Source organism: Meleagris gallopavo, chromosome 15, assembly GCF_905368555.1.
Source record: "Meleagris gallopavo chromosome 15, MGAL_WU_HG_1.1, whole genome shotgun sequence".
NCBI classification, from domain to species: domain Eukaryota; kingdom Metazoa; phylum Chordata; class Aves; order Galliformes; family Phasianidae; genus Meleagris; species Meleagris gallopavo.
The window spans coordinates 2,166,803-2,186,947 of NC_139418.1; the positions used below are offsets into that span (position 1 = coordinate 2,166,803).

A 20,145-nucleotide genomic window follows, 5' to 3' on the forward strand; every position below is an offset into this window, starting at 1 on the left:
GCTTCGTCAGATACCTCCTTGGAAGCATCCCTGCTTTGTCCCTTAAATCATTTCCAGCATTACCTTCTGCTGCCTTAATCACACGACACTGCTACCAAAGGAGCTTCTACTCCCTGCCCAGGTGGTAGCAGACCTGTTTTTGCACGAGCTGGGGAGAGATGAGCAGCACATGGAGCTGAGAGAGGATTCGTATGAACTGGCTGGAAGGGCTGCTGCTGGAAGAGCTCTGCCCAATTTACATAAAATTAGCAGAGCCAGGTGCAATACTGTGAGACCTGTGTAAGCAACCCGGACAAACAGTGCACTTGTGAAATACCTCCGAAGGAACTCAGCCCGAGCAAGTTCAGCTGAGGGCAGGATGTGGCCCTACAAGAGGAAAGTGCAGGTTTGTTAGTGATTTGACAATTCAGTGAGCAGGCAGCCGTGCTGCAACAGCCCTGGCAAGGAGCACGCACAGGCTCAGAATTAAAGCAAGAGACAGACAGCCCTGCAAGTTACAAAGGCGAAGAGAAAAGCATCAGTGTCAGGCCAAATAACACGATGTTTATTGCTTGAGTTCCTGAAAGAATAAAGTAAGCCACAGATCATTTAAAAGCCTCTTCAGATGATATGGGCTTTAATAAAGGGCATGGGCGAGACGAGGACGGATGTTTAAATGCTGCCGACCACTTAATGCCTTCTGCAGATGCAAAGTGGCCAGAAGGATGTGAGGGGAAGCCTGCAAGGGCTGCGGGGAAGTGCAGGACTGTCAGAGGCATCCGCTCTGCTCCTGCTCTGCAGCTGGATGACAAGAGATGAGATGTGACACTGCTCAGTGCTGGTACAGGCACACACTTCTACCTGTCCTACAGGCGCACAGACCACGGGTGTCTGGTGCTGAATGCCATCTGCTGAGGCCAAGGTGCAGGGCAGGGAAATGCTGACACACGGCTTCAGCACAACTACCTTCAGGGAGGTTACAGAGCTGTCCTACATCAGCCTTGGTGCTGCTGAGCAGGAGAAAAATCTCATAGCAACAGAAGGTAACACAGAACGGAATATGGGCAGCAGCAAAGGGATCTCGTCCTACTGAAGTATGTACAGGGAAAATGGTGTGGTTTGGTGACAAGGTAAGAGAAGGTAAGAGGACAGGCCATGTTTTTCTAGTAGAAAATATTTTTAGAGCAAACAAGGACATTCAAAGAACTGTGAAAAGCTAAGAGAATTCAAACAGTGTGACTGCCAGCTCTCATTCCAGCACCACAACGCACCTTCCAGCTCCCATCAAAGGGGGCAGGAATGCCTTTTCTGAATACCTTAACAAGGCTGCTATGGGGGTGCTGGGGGCTAAAGGAGGACCAAAATATAAAAGCAAGTTCCCCAAGTTTAAGTTGTGGACGTAATTCTGCCTTTCTACCACGTTCCCATGGACGGTCTCAGAGCCATCTCCGTGCTGGACCTTTCCTTGACAAGGGACATTGGAGAAACCAGGTGAAGCCACAGTGCCAGGACGTGGTTACAGAACAAACACTTGCATGTTCATACACTTAAAAACACAGTATTCATTTTGTAATAAGGGCAATCAGTGTGACCACAAGTCTTCATCTAGAGGCTCTTAAGAAACAGCTCCATCACGATGGGCAATCTCCAGCTCAAACCTCCATCTGCACCAGAACAGGAGGCAGGATATGGAATGGTTTTTAAGAGGGTTCTGAAGGAGAACCAGGTGACTTCAGAATACTGGATTTGATTTTTTACACCGTGCTACCAGCAACTGAAGGACAGAATCAGTCGGAACCACAGGCAGAGTGCTAGAGATGGGACTCATCAGAGGACAGGAATCACAGGAGGCACTGAAGAGCTCTGAAAGGAGGAATAATGAACAGGCACTGCAGTCAAGGAGATGACCGAGGGGGCACAGCACAGAGGTCTGTACACTTACACACAGCAAGGAGTGAAAAAACTCTTCCTATCTTCTACAACTGGGGGCATCGACTGGAGCAAATAGGTGATGTGTCAAAAATAAGGAGGCTCTTCACACGGAGCACAGCTAAGGCTGTGAGTTCTGCACAAGATGCTGGAGATGTCAAGGGGTGATAATGGCTGAAAGAGCAACTAACACGAGCTTAAAGAGAAAAACCTGTCAAGAACTGTTCAGAAGGTATCACCTCAGTTGCTGGCGCTCCCTGGACTGCAAACACTCATGGCTGGGAGCGTTTAGGGAGGATCCTTAGTCTTTAGGAGTCTCCTGTCACTAATTTCCTAGGCCCTAACAATTAGCCACTGCCAGGCCGTTGTCCATCCTAGCAGAGCCTTTCTCATGCTGTGCTCTTTGAAGGCCAACCTCAACACTGCACAGTTAGGTGTCCTCATTCCTGCACAACAATCCGCTATCATCTAAAATGAATGTCTCTCTCATCAAACCTTTTCTTAATTATAACAACTCTAGCATAAATTGATCAACAAAGCATGAGTTTTATGCTGGGCACTGCAGGAATGTGACGCTGCACACAAACACACAGACTGCCAGAACACTTTTTTATTTTGCTTACATCCCAGTTAGCAATCTATATAAACCCCACCATGCTCAAAGATCCCAATAACCCCAAAGGAAACCTGGCATAAATCACAGCCATCACCATTTTATCCAAAGACACGTTTCGACTTTTAGCAGAGAACTGCAGCAGTGGCATTTATATGGAAAGCATTTATCAAAGTTCAAACAAATAATACTCGAAGCAATATTTATTGCTTTAATATTTTTCAAACACCTCTCTAATAACGCAGCAAATACAAACAATTGCTGAAGGCACTCGAGCATCTGAAGTAGTCACTAAGTGTGGCATTTCCACGGCATCGCGCACAGGGCAGGGGAGCAGCCTCCTGAGTCAGCCAGTCGCCGCCCCAGGACGAAATCCCCCCGCCCACTGCCAAGGCCCTGCAGCTCTTCAGAGCCGTTCAGCAGCAGGCAGCACCACGACCTGCCCCTCAGAAGTACCCGTCTCAGCGAGGGGGCTGCACAAGGAAGGAGACCACTCGGCCCTGCTGGTCTCAGCCCCACCGGTAGGCAAAACACAGCCGGGCGGCTTTAAGCGGGCCGCAGTTCCACAGAATAACGGCTTTTTCTCTTTAAAATGTTTTGTACGCTCGTGGACAAACTCCAAATGGAGCCGTGAACTTCAGCACACAATTCTCTCTAAATATATTTCCCCAGAAATAGGCTCCTCACAGCTGTGCAATTTCAGCTGCTGCTGCAACGAAGAAGACGCAGAAAGATAAAGAGAACGAGGACGTTCAATTGCCGAGTAAGCTTCTGCTAACTCATCGCACAGAAAGCTTTTATTCAGAACCCAGGGCATAAAACACACACCATAACACTGATAACTCTTTGTTATCTGTATTTTCACCTGCACTTCCTCGATGCGTTGGCTCGGTGCTTCCGATCCCACACATCCTCCCGTGAAATATCGCTTTACGACTTGGCTTTCTAGGTCACTGGAGATGCTCCAGTCTGTTTGCACCAGGAAAATTAGGCCCTGGGTTTGTAGTGGCAATTTGTGAAAGCTAGTGCAGCCACAATTCATGTGTTATAGCTCTGTGTCCTCTGACTCAAGTGGAATTAGAGGACGTGAAAATAAAAATGCCCCTATTATTTCTAGGTCACAGCAGCTACTAGCAGGTCTTTATCATCTGATGCTGATAAAACAGGTTATCTTGGCAAGCACTGTGACAAATGGAATTATTAATGTATTGTGATAAGTATCTGATCTTCCTTAAAAACATTAGTAAAACTGATGTGATTAAAAATATTCACAGAATGTCTTCTATATGAACAGTTTTAATTAACTTGTACGATTATAGCTGGATATTAATTTTTAATGAGGTAAGAGCAGTCCGAGGTGAAAGGAGGGATTCTGCTTTCTGCCAGTTCGTGGCCTGCACACTCACATTTTCTGTTTCACCGCCATTAGCAGTGAGGTTTGTCTCCCAGAGCTACATGGCAATCTATGGGAAGCTCACTAGCAATTCCAAATCCAGATTCAAAGCGTCTCTTGCTATATTTAAGCCGATCTGTCTGCTGACATGTAAATACATACATTTATGCATGCTTACTCTGTAAGAGCAATGACAAGTTTCTAGAGTACCTGCTAACTAAACTATTGCTGCTTTCACACTTGGAAAAATACCTTTTCTCCTTGTGCCAAGATCTCCTGCTCTATTTTTACATCACACTCAGCTGAAGACAGCGCTTGCCAGGTGAAGTATACCGACACCACTCCTTCCAAAAACTAAAGACTCCAGAACGTGTGGATACCACTGGTTTCCAGAAATAAGCTCAGTGAGGAGTCTGTTTCTCAGACCCCTCCCCGTTACCTGACACAGCCAGGAAGTCATCGATGGAGGTGATGTCATCGACGGCATCAGTCAGCACGCGGACTTGCTTCTCCCACTGCTCTTTGAAGAGCTCCATGTTCTCCTGGGCCAGCTTGCTTTGTGGTTTTGCAGCCAGGGCCAGGGCAGCGTTGATGACCTGCAAAACACCTCTGGATTTTTAGAGCGCGCTCCTAACTAAACAAGTAGGTTCTGTATGTTTATCCAATGATCTCAGCAGCAAACAAAGCAAGTTTAGTAAGTTTTCAGGAACTTGATGTTTAAACACGAAAGTGTTTATTCTGATGCTTTCACACCCAACTCATATGTGCTCCCACATTTATTATGGTCAGTTATTACACTCAAGGACACCTGGCAGGTATTCACACCAGCCAGCTGCACCTTTCTCTAACAGCTCATGCTAAAAAGGCCCAGCACCTTTCTGAGCACAGCTGATGTTGGTAAATATTCAGACACGATGATGTTGGTTCACTGGAGGCTGCATTTCCTAAGCTACTCACCAGAATCTGAGAAAAAAGGTCCAAACGGATTAAGTTGACAGTTTGAAGCAGGAACAATACACAAATACAGAATTCAATACATATTTTGTATTTATCTTCTTTTCCTTCAAATTTTAGTCTGTACCTCACCAGTAATTGTTACAATAGCTTAAGGCTTCTGTGACGGCTCTGGAAGAGCTGGATTAGGCAGGAAAGAGGAGGAGAGCGTATTTGGTGCTTCCCTGCTGCTCCTCCCAAACACCCCAGCACGTTTTTTTCAAGCTCTCTGTTAGACTGTAATTCCTTCTAATCCTACTGCTTTGCCAAGCAGAAGTGTTACACCACTGCTCGGTAACGAACCTATGCTGTGCCAACTCCTTGGTCAGTTAAATGTCAAAAAAAGCCTCTCCAGGTGTGGGAAGGAAGCAGCCACAGAGCCTGCTCCTCTTCCAGCACCCGCGCTGGCTGCTGTGTGTGTTAGCAAAATGACCTGGAGATGTGCCAGGCACGGGAAAACCTCCAGTCAGACCAACATGACAATTCTAATCTTGTTTTCAAGCTAGAGTGTTAGAGCTAATTAACTCGTAAGTTCAACGTGTAATTTTTCTTCTCTGCTTTAGGACTGCATTAATTTCACAAAGTTGTTGAACAAAACATGTAAGCACCAGATGTTCCTGCTTTTCCAAAATCGACATTTTCTACCTGCTTCATTTGAAAGTGTCACAAAGCATTTAAAAGAAGATATAACTCACTAAACGTGGAAATGATGATGATGTTAAAGATATCATGATGGCGTCGAATGAATCAGGAGAAGGAGGCTGATTCACCCAGGGGATGCTAGGAATGAACAGTGCCTGAGCCAGGCTGTCCTGCTCTGCAGGCTGCCACACTGCAGCTGCCGATGGAGGCTGGGAATTTTGGTCACATCTATAAGTGAGCTTGATGTAACAAGTGTGCAAACATAAAAAAACAAACAACCTGGCACAAACCACAGTCTGGTCAGGAGAGCTGCTGGGCTGAAACACACCTCTGACTCCTGGCAATGACAGCACTGCCCCTGTCCTTCCTGAGCAACGCTTCAGTCCTCTGCTGTTCCCCCTGCCTCAAAATAAAACCTGGAATTTGTGCTGCCCGTGCAAGCAGCTGCAGGAACAGGAGTCCCTTTGGGGAGCCGTGGGGCGCAGGCTGCTCTGAGTGCTTCAATCTGTCCATGGGACCGTGGCTCTCCAGCCCTGGGAGCTCTGTAAAAAGCCTTGTGACACGCACGGAAATTAAGTTCAGAACTTAAAATCAATCAGAGCTTTTAGAAAGGGAAGCCCATTTTCTGGTCACGGAGCCCGGCTCTTAAGTCTGGCCATTGCCATTTCTTGCCTCAGCCTCATTTATGTAACCCATTATCCACCTATCAGTGACAATCTAGACATCCAAAGTCTTATGAAGATGAATGCAAAATGATGAGCAGCACACAAACAAAATGGGGAAAACAGGCAATGCTCCACAAATCTGCTCTGAATTTTAATCCTGCTAACAACCACTGCTACAGAGACACAAGACAGCAATGCCAGGGCTCAGGATGCTTTCTCCTCCCCTCTCCCAGCCACCCTGGCTAACACCAGGTATGAAAACATACTTTAAGCACTCAGACAGGTCAGCTCTCTGCTGATGGAGCATATGGCCTGCGTGCCTGTGTGATGTATGTCTGGACAGCAGCAGCTGGCTGAACCATTAATCTTTGTCAGCAGCACATGCCTAACCCCAGATGCCCACATTAAGCAGCTCTTCATATCTAATGGAAGAGCTGTCATAGACAGAGGGCTCAGCAAGTACTCAAAGAGCTCAAACAAGGCACTGCCACCAAATTCAAATGCAGGAGGCACAAGCTGCACCATTATCCTTCAGGCAGGCCACTCACCCATCTGGAATAGGATCCTTGTTTTGTAGTTACACCAGCAAAAAGGAACAGTCACCTCAAAGGCATCTTAACAAATCTACCAAGCAAAATTAGCAGGTGAGATCTTCCTTACAAACAGACCTGCCTTGCGTTTAGAAAGCAGCCAGCATGTGGATGATGCAGAGATGGGGAAATCAAAGGCTGCTGGGGAGCTCTGCAGAGCTAGAGCCAGAACTACAGCTCAGTACAGACAACCTCATAAAGGTGTGCACGCCTGCACGCGCGCTCAGGAGGAAATTCAAGAGAGCTGATGCACCCCAGAGTCCTGTTTCATAGCACATACTCTATCTCACAGTCATAAATCCACTCGTACACATTTAGCATCTGGATCTCCATCTGCACAGTGGTCACAACATCCAGTTTCAGCCAGGGGAATCAGACCCTTCACTCTATCAAACATGCAAAGCTTAAGATTTACATCGACAATTTATTCCGGCCATCATCTGGCTGGGGCAATATCCCAGGGATTACTGATAAAATCCTAAAAAAAACCCCCAACTTTCCAGGTAAATACACTCTTACATGATGTCTGGTATCCACTCCAGAGCAACTGATTTATTTTCTAACAGATGCTTGGACAGATTTAGCAGAAGGACAGAAATATGGGATCTTCTGTGTCTATGTATGCTGGGGGTGGTGGGCACTGCAATTCCTTCATTATCTAAACCAAACATTTTGGAGTAAGGGTGAAGGGATTGATTGAAGTACACAATTATTCCTGCATAAAAACACGAAACACTGGGCATTTAACTGTATGAAATCATTTACAATACAAATAACTTGTAGGAAGGACACATATAGTCCAAAAATAGGCAGAATATGGCAAGACTACCTGAAATGTAGCTGCTTCCATGTAAAACACTTGGCAATGCAGGGAAATATTCTGTATTTCAGAGCTTCTCAAAATTCCGCCAGAGCACTGTGATCACAATGACTCACTGAAGTTGTACAAAGAAAAGAATCAAACAGGGACATTTGAGACTATCCAGAAGGAAATGAAGCATGGCAAGAAAACCCACTATTTTTATCGATGCTTTGTTTCACACAGCAATTGCAATGCTCCAGTCAGCCCAGCTCAGCGCCGTGGTTCCAGCAGTTCCTGGAGCAGCTCTCCTGTGCCTGCAGCTGCAACCAGGCCTTGGCAGCCCTGCCCTGACACAGGGGAGGCTGGGGATCCAAAGCCTTGCAACTGATGTCTCAATCTGCATCTCACAGCCTCGTGGGAACAATCTGCTTTTTGGCCTGTTTGTTTGTTTCGCTTATTTCCCTATTGAAAATAGAGATTAAAGACTGAAAAACTTTCTGGCCCTGCATCTGGAAGACTGACACAGAAGCTAGGAGAAAGCTCCTGCACATTTGTTTTTCCTACAAAGAGCCATTCTGAACACTTGGCTGGCAGGGCTGAAGGAAGAAAGTTCACACGGGAGAAGAAAATTACTTATTTGATTTGCTTTGCAATTCTTACCTATTGTACCTTAAGATTATCTCAATGCACACAACACCCATGAGCTGCATAACAAGTTGAGTGGCTACAAGCATTAATTTTATGTCATTTTCGCCTCAATCTTTTTCATAAGGGCCTTTTGCTCTTTGTAGGATGCTGCTCCTTCTGCAGCTGGTTGCATTTTGCCCTGTTTCCTGTGGCATTGGCTTTAGGATGCTGCTGTGCCTCACCAAGGAGCACCCACACACCTCCCCTCTCCTCACTAAACACATTTTTACAGCCCAAATATTTGGGGTTAACTCTTGGTTTGGGTTGTTTTCATGTTGGTATTTTTTTTGTTTTGTTTTTTTTTGTGTGTGTGTTTTGTTTAGTTTCGAAATAAAGGGTAAGAGGCCCCAGGAGAAGTGATTTAGGAACAAGGCTGGGGGAAGCAGGCTCTTGTTGAAGCTGCCCAAGCCAGGACTGCACCACGCATCACATCACCCCTCACTTGCTCTGTTTTCTTGCTGTCACCCCACAGACAGAGGCCATGCAGTGCTGCCATGCCCTCTGCTGCTGCTCTGACCCCCAGGGCTGGCTGGGAAGCACAACAAGAGCACAGGGAGCACAGTTCTCAGCTCACAGCTCCCAAATGATCACCAAAAAGATTCCTGCCCTGTGCCTCCCAAGCTGCCCCCGGCTGAGCCCAGCAGGATGCCCCTGGCTTAGGTGGATTTTCACACCAGTGTTTTTGTGCATTAAAGAAAACACAGCCTGCTTACTAGCAGTTTATAAGAACCTGCTCCTAACTTCATTTTCCATATCCTAGATCCCCAAATTATCTCCATCTTCATGTCTGCTCCTCTGCTCCCAGTTCCATTTTGCTACAAGCAGGAGCACAGTTCATAAGCAGGACATTTAAGTCACTTCCACTTACATCCAGCCCCAGGTTTGCATTCACATGCCTGTGTGCCAGCCCTCTATGTACTTCTATACAGCAAAAAGCACTCTGCAGACTGATGAGCTGAAATGCCTGCAAGCAAAACACGCAGAGATTGCTTTGCACGATCTCCAGCTGTAATGGCAGTGACCAGTAGGTGGACAGAGGCTGATGCACCAGAGGAGAATCACAGAATCACAGACAGAATCATAGAAGTTGACTTCTGACTTCCACTTCTTTGTTCCAGTATATAAGAGGTACTTAGACCACTCTCCTTGCCTTTTTGGGATTTGCTTCAGGAGTCTCTGCAGAGGAGTCTCTACTTCCTCCTGTTGCTACAAAGCCATGGGCGCTGACACAGACTTTTCTGGAGCAACACAACTCTTCCCAGCAGCTTATGCTGCCATCCAAGTGATTTTCTATACATATGCTGTATATGGATAATTATCCTATCAACTTCCTCCACATAACAGAAGCATTTTTGTAGCTGAGGGCTCACATGGTAACAGCAGCCCATGCAGAAGGTGCAGGAATTTTGAGCCATGCCCGTTTGCGTGGCCCTGTACAGCATTTCCCTGACTTGAAGCAATGAAAGTTTGGGGGTTCCAGGGAACAGTGGCATTTCTGGAAGCTGTTCTGCTACTGCATTCCACAGCCCATACTGTGCCCGTGAAGAAAACACACAGTCCTTGCCCACCTCTCAGCCCAGAACCGAATCCTTCTCCTGTCTCTGATTCTTTCCATGTGAATCAGTAGCTGCTCTGACATCGTTTCTGACGTCGTTTCTCTGCTGGCCACTCCTGTCCTGTGCTGGTTCTTCACTGTAAGCCTTCGTGACACAGAGCTGCAACTTCAGTGTTAACTTTCACACAGCAGTCTTCGTGCAACCTGGAAGCTCTGCATGGGACTCCCTGCACTTCTGCATTTTGTTTGTGTGGCAGCAGGTGTGACCAGCATACGTAACCACCTGCCTCATCAGAAATCTATAAGCTGCAAATTGCTTTTCAAGCATTTCAAAATTGGAATGTATGGATGTGGAACAGCAGTCATTAAAAGAAGACATTAATACAAGAAGAGCCAATTTATTTTTATAAAAGATGTAATCTAATCCAAGACTCCTCTGAAGCCTGTTTAATCAGTGACACTCATTGACTGCGCAGGGTGGGCGAGCTCTGCTAAATGCTGGCTGTGCCACAGCAGGCACGGAGCGAGCAGGGAAAGGATGGGTGCCGACACGGCCTGTCGCCCGCGAAAGGCAACCGGTGGTGCTCAGAGCAAACCCTGCTGCTTATGGATGGGAGAGCAGCTCCTGCAGCTGCAGGTCCATCCTGCACCTGTGGGCTGCTCCTTAGGGCGCTCGGTCTCGGGGCGATGGGCTCCAGGACGTACTGGTGGAAGCAAGCACCCAATCTATGGAAGTTCTATTCTGTAATTAGTTTCTAAAATTCTGACTACAATGTCACTATAGATCTACAGACGAACTTTAAAGGCTTTAAGGAACGAGAAAGTCAACAAATCGCTGGTAAATGCAGCTGCAAGTGGCAGCAGACTGTCACATCAAAAGGCTGCAGCAATGCTCTTTCCTTTCATGAGCCATGCTGGGGCATTTTCACTGTTGCCTCCTCAACACCTACAGCTTGTACGATCAGAAAGCTTGCTATGGTTAAGCTCTCTTCTTAGACATCTTAAATTCAAAATGCTGTTACAAAACAGCTTTCGCAGGCTCTCAAAGTAAGTGCTTCTTGGAAACAGAACTCAGAAGCCAAAGTTACAAGCAAGGATCCAGGTTTTTGAGTTGAGAATAAACAAAATCTTTCACTAATTTACAATTGGCAAGATCTGTGCTTAGCAAGAAGGCAAAGAAAACTTCCCCAGCGCTTTGCTAGGGAAATGGGAGCACAAGCAACTATTTCAAGTATTTCACAGCAGTACTCTTCCATTTCCATTCAGAAAGAGACGTTAAGCGTTTTATTTTCTAAACACTTAGCTGCAACGATCGAGGACTTTTGTTCCCTCATCCCAACACACGGCAGACTTGCCCCTTTCCCTTACCACCTAGGGAGGCACAAAGATGCAGGAACACAGGTAGCCCCTGTGCAAAGCTGGAAGAAATCCTTGTGCTTCGACAAGCAGAATTTCAGCAACACATGCCCTCAACCAAAAGAATGCAGGCAGGCTTCCAAGTCCTGCCTGGCTCCACAGGAAAGCACAGCGCCCCTAACGCGGTGAGATTTCAGCTCTAGGAGCCCAGCCCCGCAGCAGTGACCCAGCTGGCTGCTACAGAGCACACAGCACTTCCCAGCGGTTCTTCCTGGGCCACAAAGCAGAGTTTCAATGCTAGATTTAGTCTCCAGCTTTGCCTTCTGCGTTAATTGGCTGAGCACTCAGCAAACAGCAAGGCTGATGTGACTCAAATGACTTCTCTGGAGGAAAAGCAACCCAACCACACAGCCCCAGCGTTGTTGTACAACAGCATGCTGTTGTAGTGACTTCTCAGACGAACAATTTTCCACGCCTTCTCCTTGCTGTAATACTTAAATTTCAAACCTGTAATGCCTGAGTCCTCTGGTGATGTGGGCAGTGAATGGTTTCTTGTCCACACCAACAAAGCTTCCAAGCCTTATTTGTCTGAAGAGCTGCACCATCCTGGCTTCAGCTGGCAGCTGAAGAAGGCAAGTTATCACAAGGGACCAACTAACTGCTCTACCTGAGATACTGCTTTTATAATTAACTCTACAGATTGATTTCTGCAGAAATCGTTCTTTAACCAGGAGTTCCCTACTCCCAGAATGGCCTCTGCATTGCTAAGCTATTTAAGAAGTTACCTGGGGACTTAATCAAGTGCATTAAATTTCAGTTTCATCCTTTCCACCACAGCAATGCCTTGAATTAAATTTCATACATTATATTTCCTTGTGATATTGATATATTCACTTGAGTTTCAGAGTGTATTATAATTACTGATTGACTTGACTCACTCTGAATCCAGCATCTTTCTGGAAAAATACCATCTAAGCAAAAAAAAAAAAAAAAAAGAAAAAAAAGCAGATAATATCGGAGTAAATTTGTATTTTATGCCTAATTTGCATGTTTGTCACCTAACAATATCCAAGAATAAACTGTGCATCTTGTCAGAAATAAGCTGCAAAATAAGCCTGTAATTGCCTCTAAAAAGCAGCACCTCGCTGCGCTGCTCTGTGCATCTGGAGGCATCTGGGGATTATCTGGGGGGTTCAGTGGCAGCCGATGAGGACAGCAGCGTGCTGCTCTGCACAGACTGCCATGAGAGCAACTTCTGAACTGTTAGGAGAAAGCAGATGCCGTTTGTAGAACAGTTTAAGTAAGTGTCCCTAAATATCTCTCAGGATTCACATGTTCAAATACTCTCGGAGCATTAAAGCATCAGCCAGAGAACACAGTGTAACATAAAAGCACTCTCACAAGCCGTATGAACATCTATGGTGTTATTTGCTAATCCCCTGACTGCCCTAAAACTCAGGCAGATCGCACAGCAGAGCATCAGAACTGCAGGCTTGGAAGCTCAGATGTGGAACTTACATAAAGCCAAAATGCATCAGTTCCAGCCCTCCCTGTCCATTTCACCACAGCTCCCAGCCACACCAAATGGATCATCTGCAATCCCTGAACACAAAGGTTAGCAGCTGCACCTCGGTATTTGCGACCACGGTTTTGTGACCACTGGCTGTAGTTTATTATTTCACGATGAACTTGGCTGTCATGATGCTCATCTTACAAAGGTGTAGACTTATTTAAATAGGAACTTGTTGGCCAGGCAAAGAAAGAAAAGAAGAGATTGAAACAAACACGATTTCAAAGAACTTATAGATCTGCACAGGTCCCTTCTGTTTCCATATACATATGGAAAAAAGGGAACAAATTCCAAGTAATCCTGAGATGACAACATACCTTATTTTCACACAGTGCCCTATGGCCACTTTTGAGGACGTATTTTCCATCAGTACCTAGTTACCAACAGCAGCATATTTGTGTGTTTTAGACCTGAACTTCCTGATGCTTTACAAGATGTAACCACAAGAACTGACAGCACTCTACAGCCCTCAAAGTTCATTCGTTTCTTGATATTTTAAATGCCAACAACTGGAGCATCAAAATGAAAGAGCATAGCCTGGCTCTCATATAAACCTAATTTCCTTGTTGTCGTTAAGAAGTTATTAATTAAAGAACAGTCTCAGACAGGTTGAAACTCCTCTTGCATAGCCAGCTTTTACTGATTGTGGTCTATCAGGAAGATTTATTGGTGTATTTATATTCTACTTATGTAAAAAAAAAAAAAAAATAATCATAGCACACGCACACGAGCAGAGGCAGTGACTTGATAACACATCTTCTGCAACATGAACGTCCACAGTAAACAGTAAACCTGTCTCACAGGTTACAAGAATTCCCAGCAAGAGGGACTTACAGCTACTATGTAAAGAACTGCAAGATTCATCTTTATCACTCATCTAATTACTTTCTCTTGTGTTGCTTTAAGTATGTAAGTCATGATGCACTTAATTCTCTATAGGCACTAAGGAAAATGTCAAGACCTGCAGACAAGTCTATAAGCAGGCGTAAGATATCAGAACCACTCGCCAAGTTACCCAGGCAAGGTGCAGGTTCTTATGTGCTTCATTACCTGGGGACAAAGGGCTTCAAGCTGGCTGGCTGACATGCGAACCAATTTCACACCTTCCTCGTTGTTTGAGATGGAACAGGCCAAGTTGGCAACCTGTGTCAGAATGGGGAAAAAAACAAAGAACTGTTAGCAAGTGATTTTTATTTTCTTCTACAAGGAGCTTTGTGACCAGTGACATGTCACAAAATGCAAAGTGTTCACCATGATTCAGTTCTAATGAATTCTGAAATCACTAATGACATTTGTTCTGTCTCCAGTCGCAAAATATTGGATGATAAAATTGAATGACTACTCAGAGGACAGACAGCTCGGTGTCTCCACCCACTTGGTGAAGTTCTCTTGACAGTAAATCAGATGAGAGCATCACTGGCAGCACGTGAAGCCAAAGCTGAAAGGCCCATTCCAACTCAGTGAGTGAGACAGCAGCAATCAAACAATTTGAAAAACAACAATTCAGCTTCAACACACGTGAGGATTAAACGTTCTGATGCTTGTAGGGACACTACAAGCTTTGTACATCTAGCTTAATGTGAACCCAGAAACACTTGGAGACGGGCTTACCGAGCAATTCACATATGCAAGAAGTGCAGAGGTGCTGCACAGCTCCCTCTGTTCTGCTGATGCTGTACGAAGCAGACCTCAGCGACGGCACACTGGATCCTGATGCACTTCCCACTGAGTCAAGGGCTGCAGGATCCAACAGGCAGAACCCAGCCCTCTGTTCGTGCTGGAATTCACCAAATAAAGCCACATGCTGGTACGGATGACACTGAAGACCCATCCCCACTTCCCCAAAATTGGACCAGCATCGCGATGCTAAAACTTTTCTCCCAGACCTTGACCTGCTGCACAGCAGCACTCTTAAGTAGGCCACTCTGAACCAGAGGACCTCCTGTTACCAACTGCCTCTTAGGAGTACACAGGACGGGGACAGCACAGACTTTTTTGGTAATTGAAGATATTCCTCCTATTGGAGCTACTCTCAGGGGAAGGAAGTCTGAAGTAAGTTACATTTTGCAGCTGACAGGTGAGTGACAAGCATGTTATTCTGAGCCATTTGAACACAGAGCTGTAAAAATAGTATGGAGTGAACTGAGACGAACACTGAGTACTGTCATTCCAGAGGCAGAGCAACCTGCAAAACCCCAGTTAGGTGTTGTAAAGCACCACTGTGAACCAGCAGATACGCAGCAGCACCACAAACCAGGTTTCTACACTGACTTTCCTCTACAAAATGGGGAAACTCCATCCTCCCCTTAGTTAAACCATCCCGTGCACTCGTACACAAGTCACTCTGAAGTAGTTCTGGCAGCTGTATCACATGCTTTCCCCCTCCCCAAGCCGTTCCCTTTACAGCAGATGTTCCCACACAGAATACATTACTGTCCCACAAACCATCAACCACACGCCAACAGACTTGAGTGGAGTGTTTCATCAATTCCATTATTAATTTTGGGACCGCAGCAAGTTCCCATCACAAAGCACACATCTTCCTTCCCCCAGATCCAAATCGAGTTACAAAGGATGTAAAGCCGTCAGCTGTCAGGAGGAGAGGTGTGCTTCCAGCACGGCACGGCTGAGTAAACAGATGCTGCAGCATATATTTGGACAAAAACAAACCCAAGTTGAAAGGAAGACTACGCGGCGTCAACACACGCCGTACAGAACTGTGCCAGCTTTCTGCAGTACCGCTGCTGAACTTCTCCACTTTCTCTTCTGCCACAGCCCGCAGAGATGAGGCCCCACACCAAAAGGTGAGGCCTCCCTGCAGGGCTGTGCTGTGTGCTCCCAGCTCAGCAGAGGTTCTGTCACCCTGCGTGGCACGGCCACCAACAGGGCACCCTCAGTGACACCTTGCCAGGAAGGAGCTTTCCTTTGAACAGAGGGTTGGTTTGTTTTAGATCTGCTGCATCTTAAATCGCCAGCTTGCAGTGAGCTGTGGTGTATTATGCTTTAGTTTAGAGGCTCAAAAATAAAAGGACAGTAAGATGTCATGATTTAGAAGTCAAATAAAGGTTTTGCTGTTGTTTTAAGCACGGCTCATATTTTTGAGAAATACCAGTTTGCCAATACTTCTTACGGTCCAGATTTCGACGTCATTTCTGCCTCCCCAGCAGCAGTTATGGTTTCTAGAAGTGAGAAGAACACAAAGCCCTATTGAGATGGGGCTGGATAAAAGCTACATTGAGGCACTGCAGAATCAGCCTCTCCGCTATCTGGAGATGTTGTGCTCTCTCTCAAGCCAAGTGTGATGAATCAAGCACAGAGAATCCTCGCTCTGTCTGAATACAGAGAGGCAAAGAAGTTGGTAATTGAGTGTCCCCACCATGGTGCTATGCAATTTTGCTTTTTTGCACAGTCATTTTTGTACAGTCATTTTTCTTCTGAATACCTCACTGATGGCAATTCTTCTTTAGAAACGGCCCGACAGGGACTGCCAACCTTTATGAAAGAAGTGTGTGTGCTTCCGTGACTGAGCTTCCTTGGCAGTTGAAGACAATCCAGTTGCTGGCTGCCACATTCCATCCTACTTCTGCGCCTCCAAATCCGAACACTTCATTTCAGCGCGTTAGTCCCAGAGCAAGCTATTTGCTTTGGCAGATTAGCTCCTCTGCCAGATTAGCAGACAAACTTCCCAGCAAACTGTGCTGAACATCAAATCTAAAGCAAGAATGTCACGATGAGTTTAGAGCGCAGTGGGTCAAACCCCAAACCCACAGCAATGCAATGCTTACTGCGCAGACACACTCGGTCTGTTGCAACAACTCACAAAACTCCCCAGATCCCAAATTTACAAGTGCTGTGTCAACTCATTAATCAAGCTGTAAATGACATTACAATTACGTATTTCAAACTGTCATTAACGGGCCAGTGCTCCATGGCACAAATTGTGGGATGGCACACAGCGGCTGCACTGGGCGCCTGGATGATTAGGAAACTGAACTGTGAAGTGTCTGAAAGCACAGCTCACTGCTAACTCCTGCCTGGTACCTGGCAAAGAACTTCAAGCTCCCTGACAGGGGGAGGAGAAGGAGCTCCTGGCCATACGTGCACATAACGCACAGGGTTCTGTAGCCAAGATGAAGATCAAAAGTGACTAAATTTGTTCTAAAGCATGCAGAGCGTTTGGAGATCATATTCATTTCTAAACCTTTCAAATAAAACGGAGCACCTCAAGCAAACAGAAGCTCCCTTCAAATCAAATGGAAATGAAATAGTTTTCCCGTCTCGCCAACAACATAGCTGACTGACATAGTAAGTGGTCAGATTTGATTTAGAAAGAACACTTGTGCTTGAGAGCAAAATAGCAATTGAATTCCCGCTGCATTTGTTCATTCTTACCATTCAATATCATCAAGCCCCTTTACATAAGCACTGCTGGCACAGGCATCAAAGGAGACAAAAAATTGCAAATAATGTAATCGGTCATAATGGCCAATTTCTTGAAAGAATTTAAAAAACACATAGGCAGGCTGGAAAGCAAGACAAGGTGCTTGGATACTGCTTGCAGCACAACTAGACCGAATTAAAAGCATCTTTTTGATGCAACTTCAAGGCTCCGGTAGTTGCCAGAGCGCGCAGCCACCTCCCAGACCCTGCTTTGTGGATCCTGGAAGGCAGCAGGGATGAGCTTCAACCCACCTCAGCAAGAGGCACGTGAAGCAGCAGCGCGATGCGCAGGGCACAGCCACGCTGCCACTGCGCCTGCAGCCCCAGCTAACAAACCTCTGCCATGCAGAACCCCGAGCTGCTGCAACCAACCTGTGCTGGAACTCAGATCAGTTTTTCTCAGAGATGACACTGAGATGGAATGACACCTTTTGAGGAGAAGCCAGTTAACCACCCCCGTGCAAAGGGTCAACTGGAAACAAGCTATCAGCAACAAGGTGCGTTTCCAAATTAAAAGAATAGGGGAAAACGATACCATCTGTCACAGTTCTAGCTATTTTTCTTCAGAATTTACTATTTTTAATCAGGAAGAGTCTTGATATTTTTATAGTAATTTTTTTCCTCCATTAGCAACAATTTGCCAGCCCACGTTTGTGTTGTCGGATGTTCCAGACAATTGCTTTCTCTGACATTAGGCAGCGCTCACCTTTTTCACCTGAAATTCATTATTTATTCCTTTCGCTTAAAATTTGTTCCTATGACAACTCAGGAGCTGAGCCTCCAGCAGCCTCAGCAACACCAGTGTGGGGTCAGCATGAACTTCTTATATTGCACTGCTGCAAGCCATCGAGAAATACGGCCACGGCTTTGCAGCTGTTAAAGTGTCTTCTGCACTGGACATCCTAGCTTAAGGAGTGGGGTTACTTTATACAGGACTGTTTAGTAAAGCCTTAACAAATTGCTTTTTCAATAGAAGACAAAAAACACAGGAGAGAGAAAACGAACTATAATCCCTAACACATCCAACCTGCCTTTTTTCAAGGATTTTGAAGGCTGATGCTGAAAGTTTACGTGAACGTTTCTGTTCAGTGCACCTGGGCTGACTTCAAAGCATAACCACCACACTCCTGCTCCTTACCTACGGGCCGTATTTGTAGGGCAGCCTCTCCAGAAAGCCAAACACACAAAGCACACTTAAGTGGGTGCTGGATGCAACCACGCAGCAACGGTGCGATCCAAAGAAGGCTCAGTAATGAGTTTGTTGTTACATAATTTATTTGAAACTGTCAGAGCCCGCCTCTGCCACATGGCACCGTTACAAATCAGGATTGTCTCTCCACGCACGGAACAAACAAGCACTAATTGAGTTTAAGAGCCTGACTACTCTTGCTTTGAAACCCCGGGTGCAAAACCAGCATTCCAGAGGTAAGAGTTTTCAGCGTTCCTATTGAAAAACTCAACGCTGCAGTTGGACAATAACCAGCATCCTCTCAACTGATGCTCACAAACCCCTGTGCAAAAATAAGACAAAACCCATACTCACACACAGGTAATTCAGGAGTTTCAGTAGCACGCAAACAACGCTTCTCAGAAGTGTTCTTAGTATTTTCGTTTCTGATTAAACTCCAAAATTTCAGCTTTTTGTTCCCTTTTTTTTTTGGTTTGTTTTCATATTACAGTTTCTCTGGGAACGCAAACTCCTGCCTTTAGCAGCCAAAATTGCCCCATTTAAAATGAATAAGAAAAAAAAAAAAAAAAAGGACAAGCAGCAGTCACTGAATATCACTGAATATTTCCCCCTTGAGGACAGATTCTCAAAAACTTCAGCTACAACAAATATAATTTCCTCGTCGCCCATATTAAAAAACTGCCCAGATTCACTTGGCAATGGCCAAGGCCCAAGGAATCCATTCATCTGCAGAAACAGCTGCCAAAAGGAAGTGGTGACTGAGGACTTTCAGAAGACAGGTGTCAATTAGAGTCCACCCTTCTCTTTGGAAAAAAAAAAAGGGTTTTATTATTCAGAAAGCCCCGACATGCATTAATTCACCCACACACCCCACCACTCAGGTTGAACACAAGCATTTCAAGGTCCAGTCCTATGAGGCAGAGGTCTGCCTTCTCTCTGTCGTGCTACCAGCGCCCCAGTTTTGCAGGCACGGCCGATTAGGAACTGTGCAGAGTGGTGAAACCACCTCCAAGTGGGGGGGGGTGGAGGGAGGACGTTGGTGCAGGCCCGCAGGGACCGTGCAGCAGGTCAGCAGGAGTCATGCTGTCAGTTGCTCCGTGATTCTGTGCGACTGAAGTAGTGGCCAAGTGCCTGCAGGTCTGCGGCAGGTACCTGCAAGGGCTTCTTGGGCAACGCAATCCCAGTGTATTGGCTTAAAATAGCGAAAGTCTTTAATAAAACAAGTCGAATACACAGAAAAACTCCTGACGTAATGCACAGCGAGGAACGTTGGGCTGAAATGGAGATAACAGCTATTCCTAGTGCTCCTGTAAGCTCACGGTTACCTTCCAGCAGGAGACAAGAGCAACTTCAAGTTCTGTGTTAAACACATCGTGGGAAATTTAACCTACATAGAAACAATAACTGTGAAGCAAAATGTTTTCATTTTTTTCTTCAAAAGTTTTTAGATGATGAGAAATGGAGATTTGTTTTTATTGTTGTTTCTCTTTTATTCTTTTATTTTTTAATTTCAAGCAGCAGGAAGAGGAGGGGGACCACAGACTGCATGTTGTGAACTTCCTGCTGCACATATCTGTGAAGCAGCACCTTCTGATTTTCAGGGCAACCTTTCTTTTGGGATGAAACCTCACAACTAGCACCCTGTAAGCTGTCTGAGCATACACAGATCTCATTAAGGATCAGAGCATCACATCTGACTCTCAACCCAGATGAGTTGTCCACAACTGCCTCTGTCTGCAGCT

The 20,145-nt window shown here is 45.7% G+C and overlaps 1 protein-coding gene across 1 annotated transcript in view; it reads right to left on the minus strand.

Annotated features, from left to right (window-relative positions):
- CTNNA1 (catenin alpha 1) overlaps nt 1-20,145 on the minus strand; it is a 106,685-nt gene that overhangs the window by 14,374 nt on the left and 72,166 nt on the right. Inside the window, exons 10-11 of the mRNA XM_085236865.1 lie at nt 13,825-13,917; nt 4,354-4,510 (exon numbers count right to left, since the gene is read on the minus strand). Of these exons, the coding sequence (XP_085092991.1) occupies nt 4,354-4,510; nt 13,825-13,917 (250 nt within the window). The remainder of the gene's footprint in view (nt 1-4,353; nt 4,511-13,824; nt 13,918-20,145) is intronic.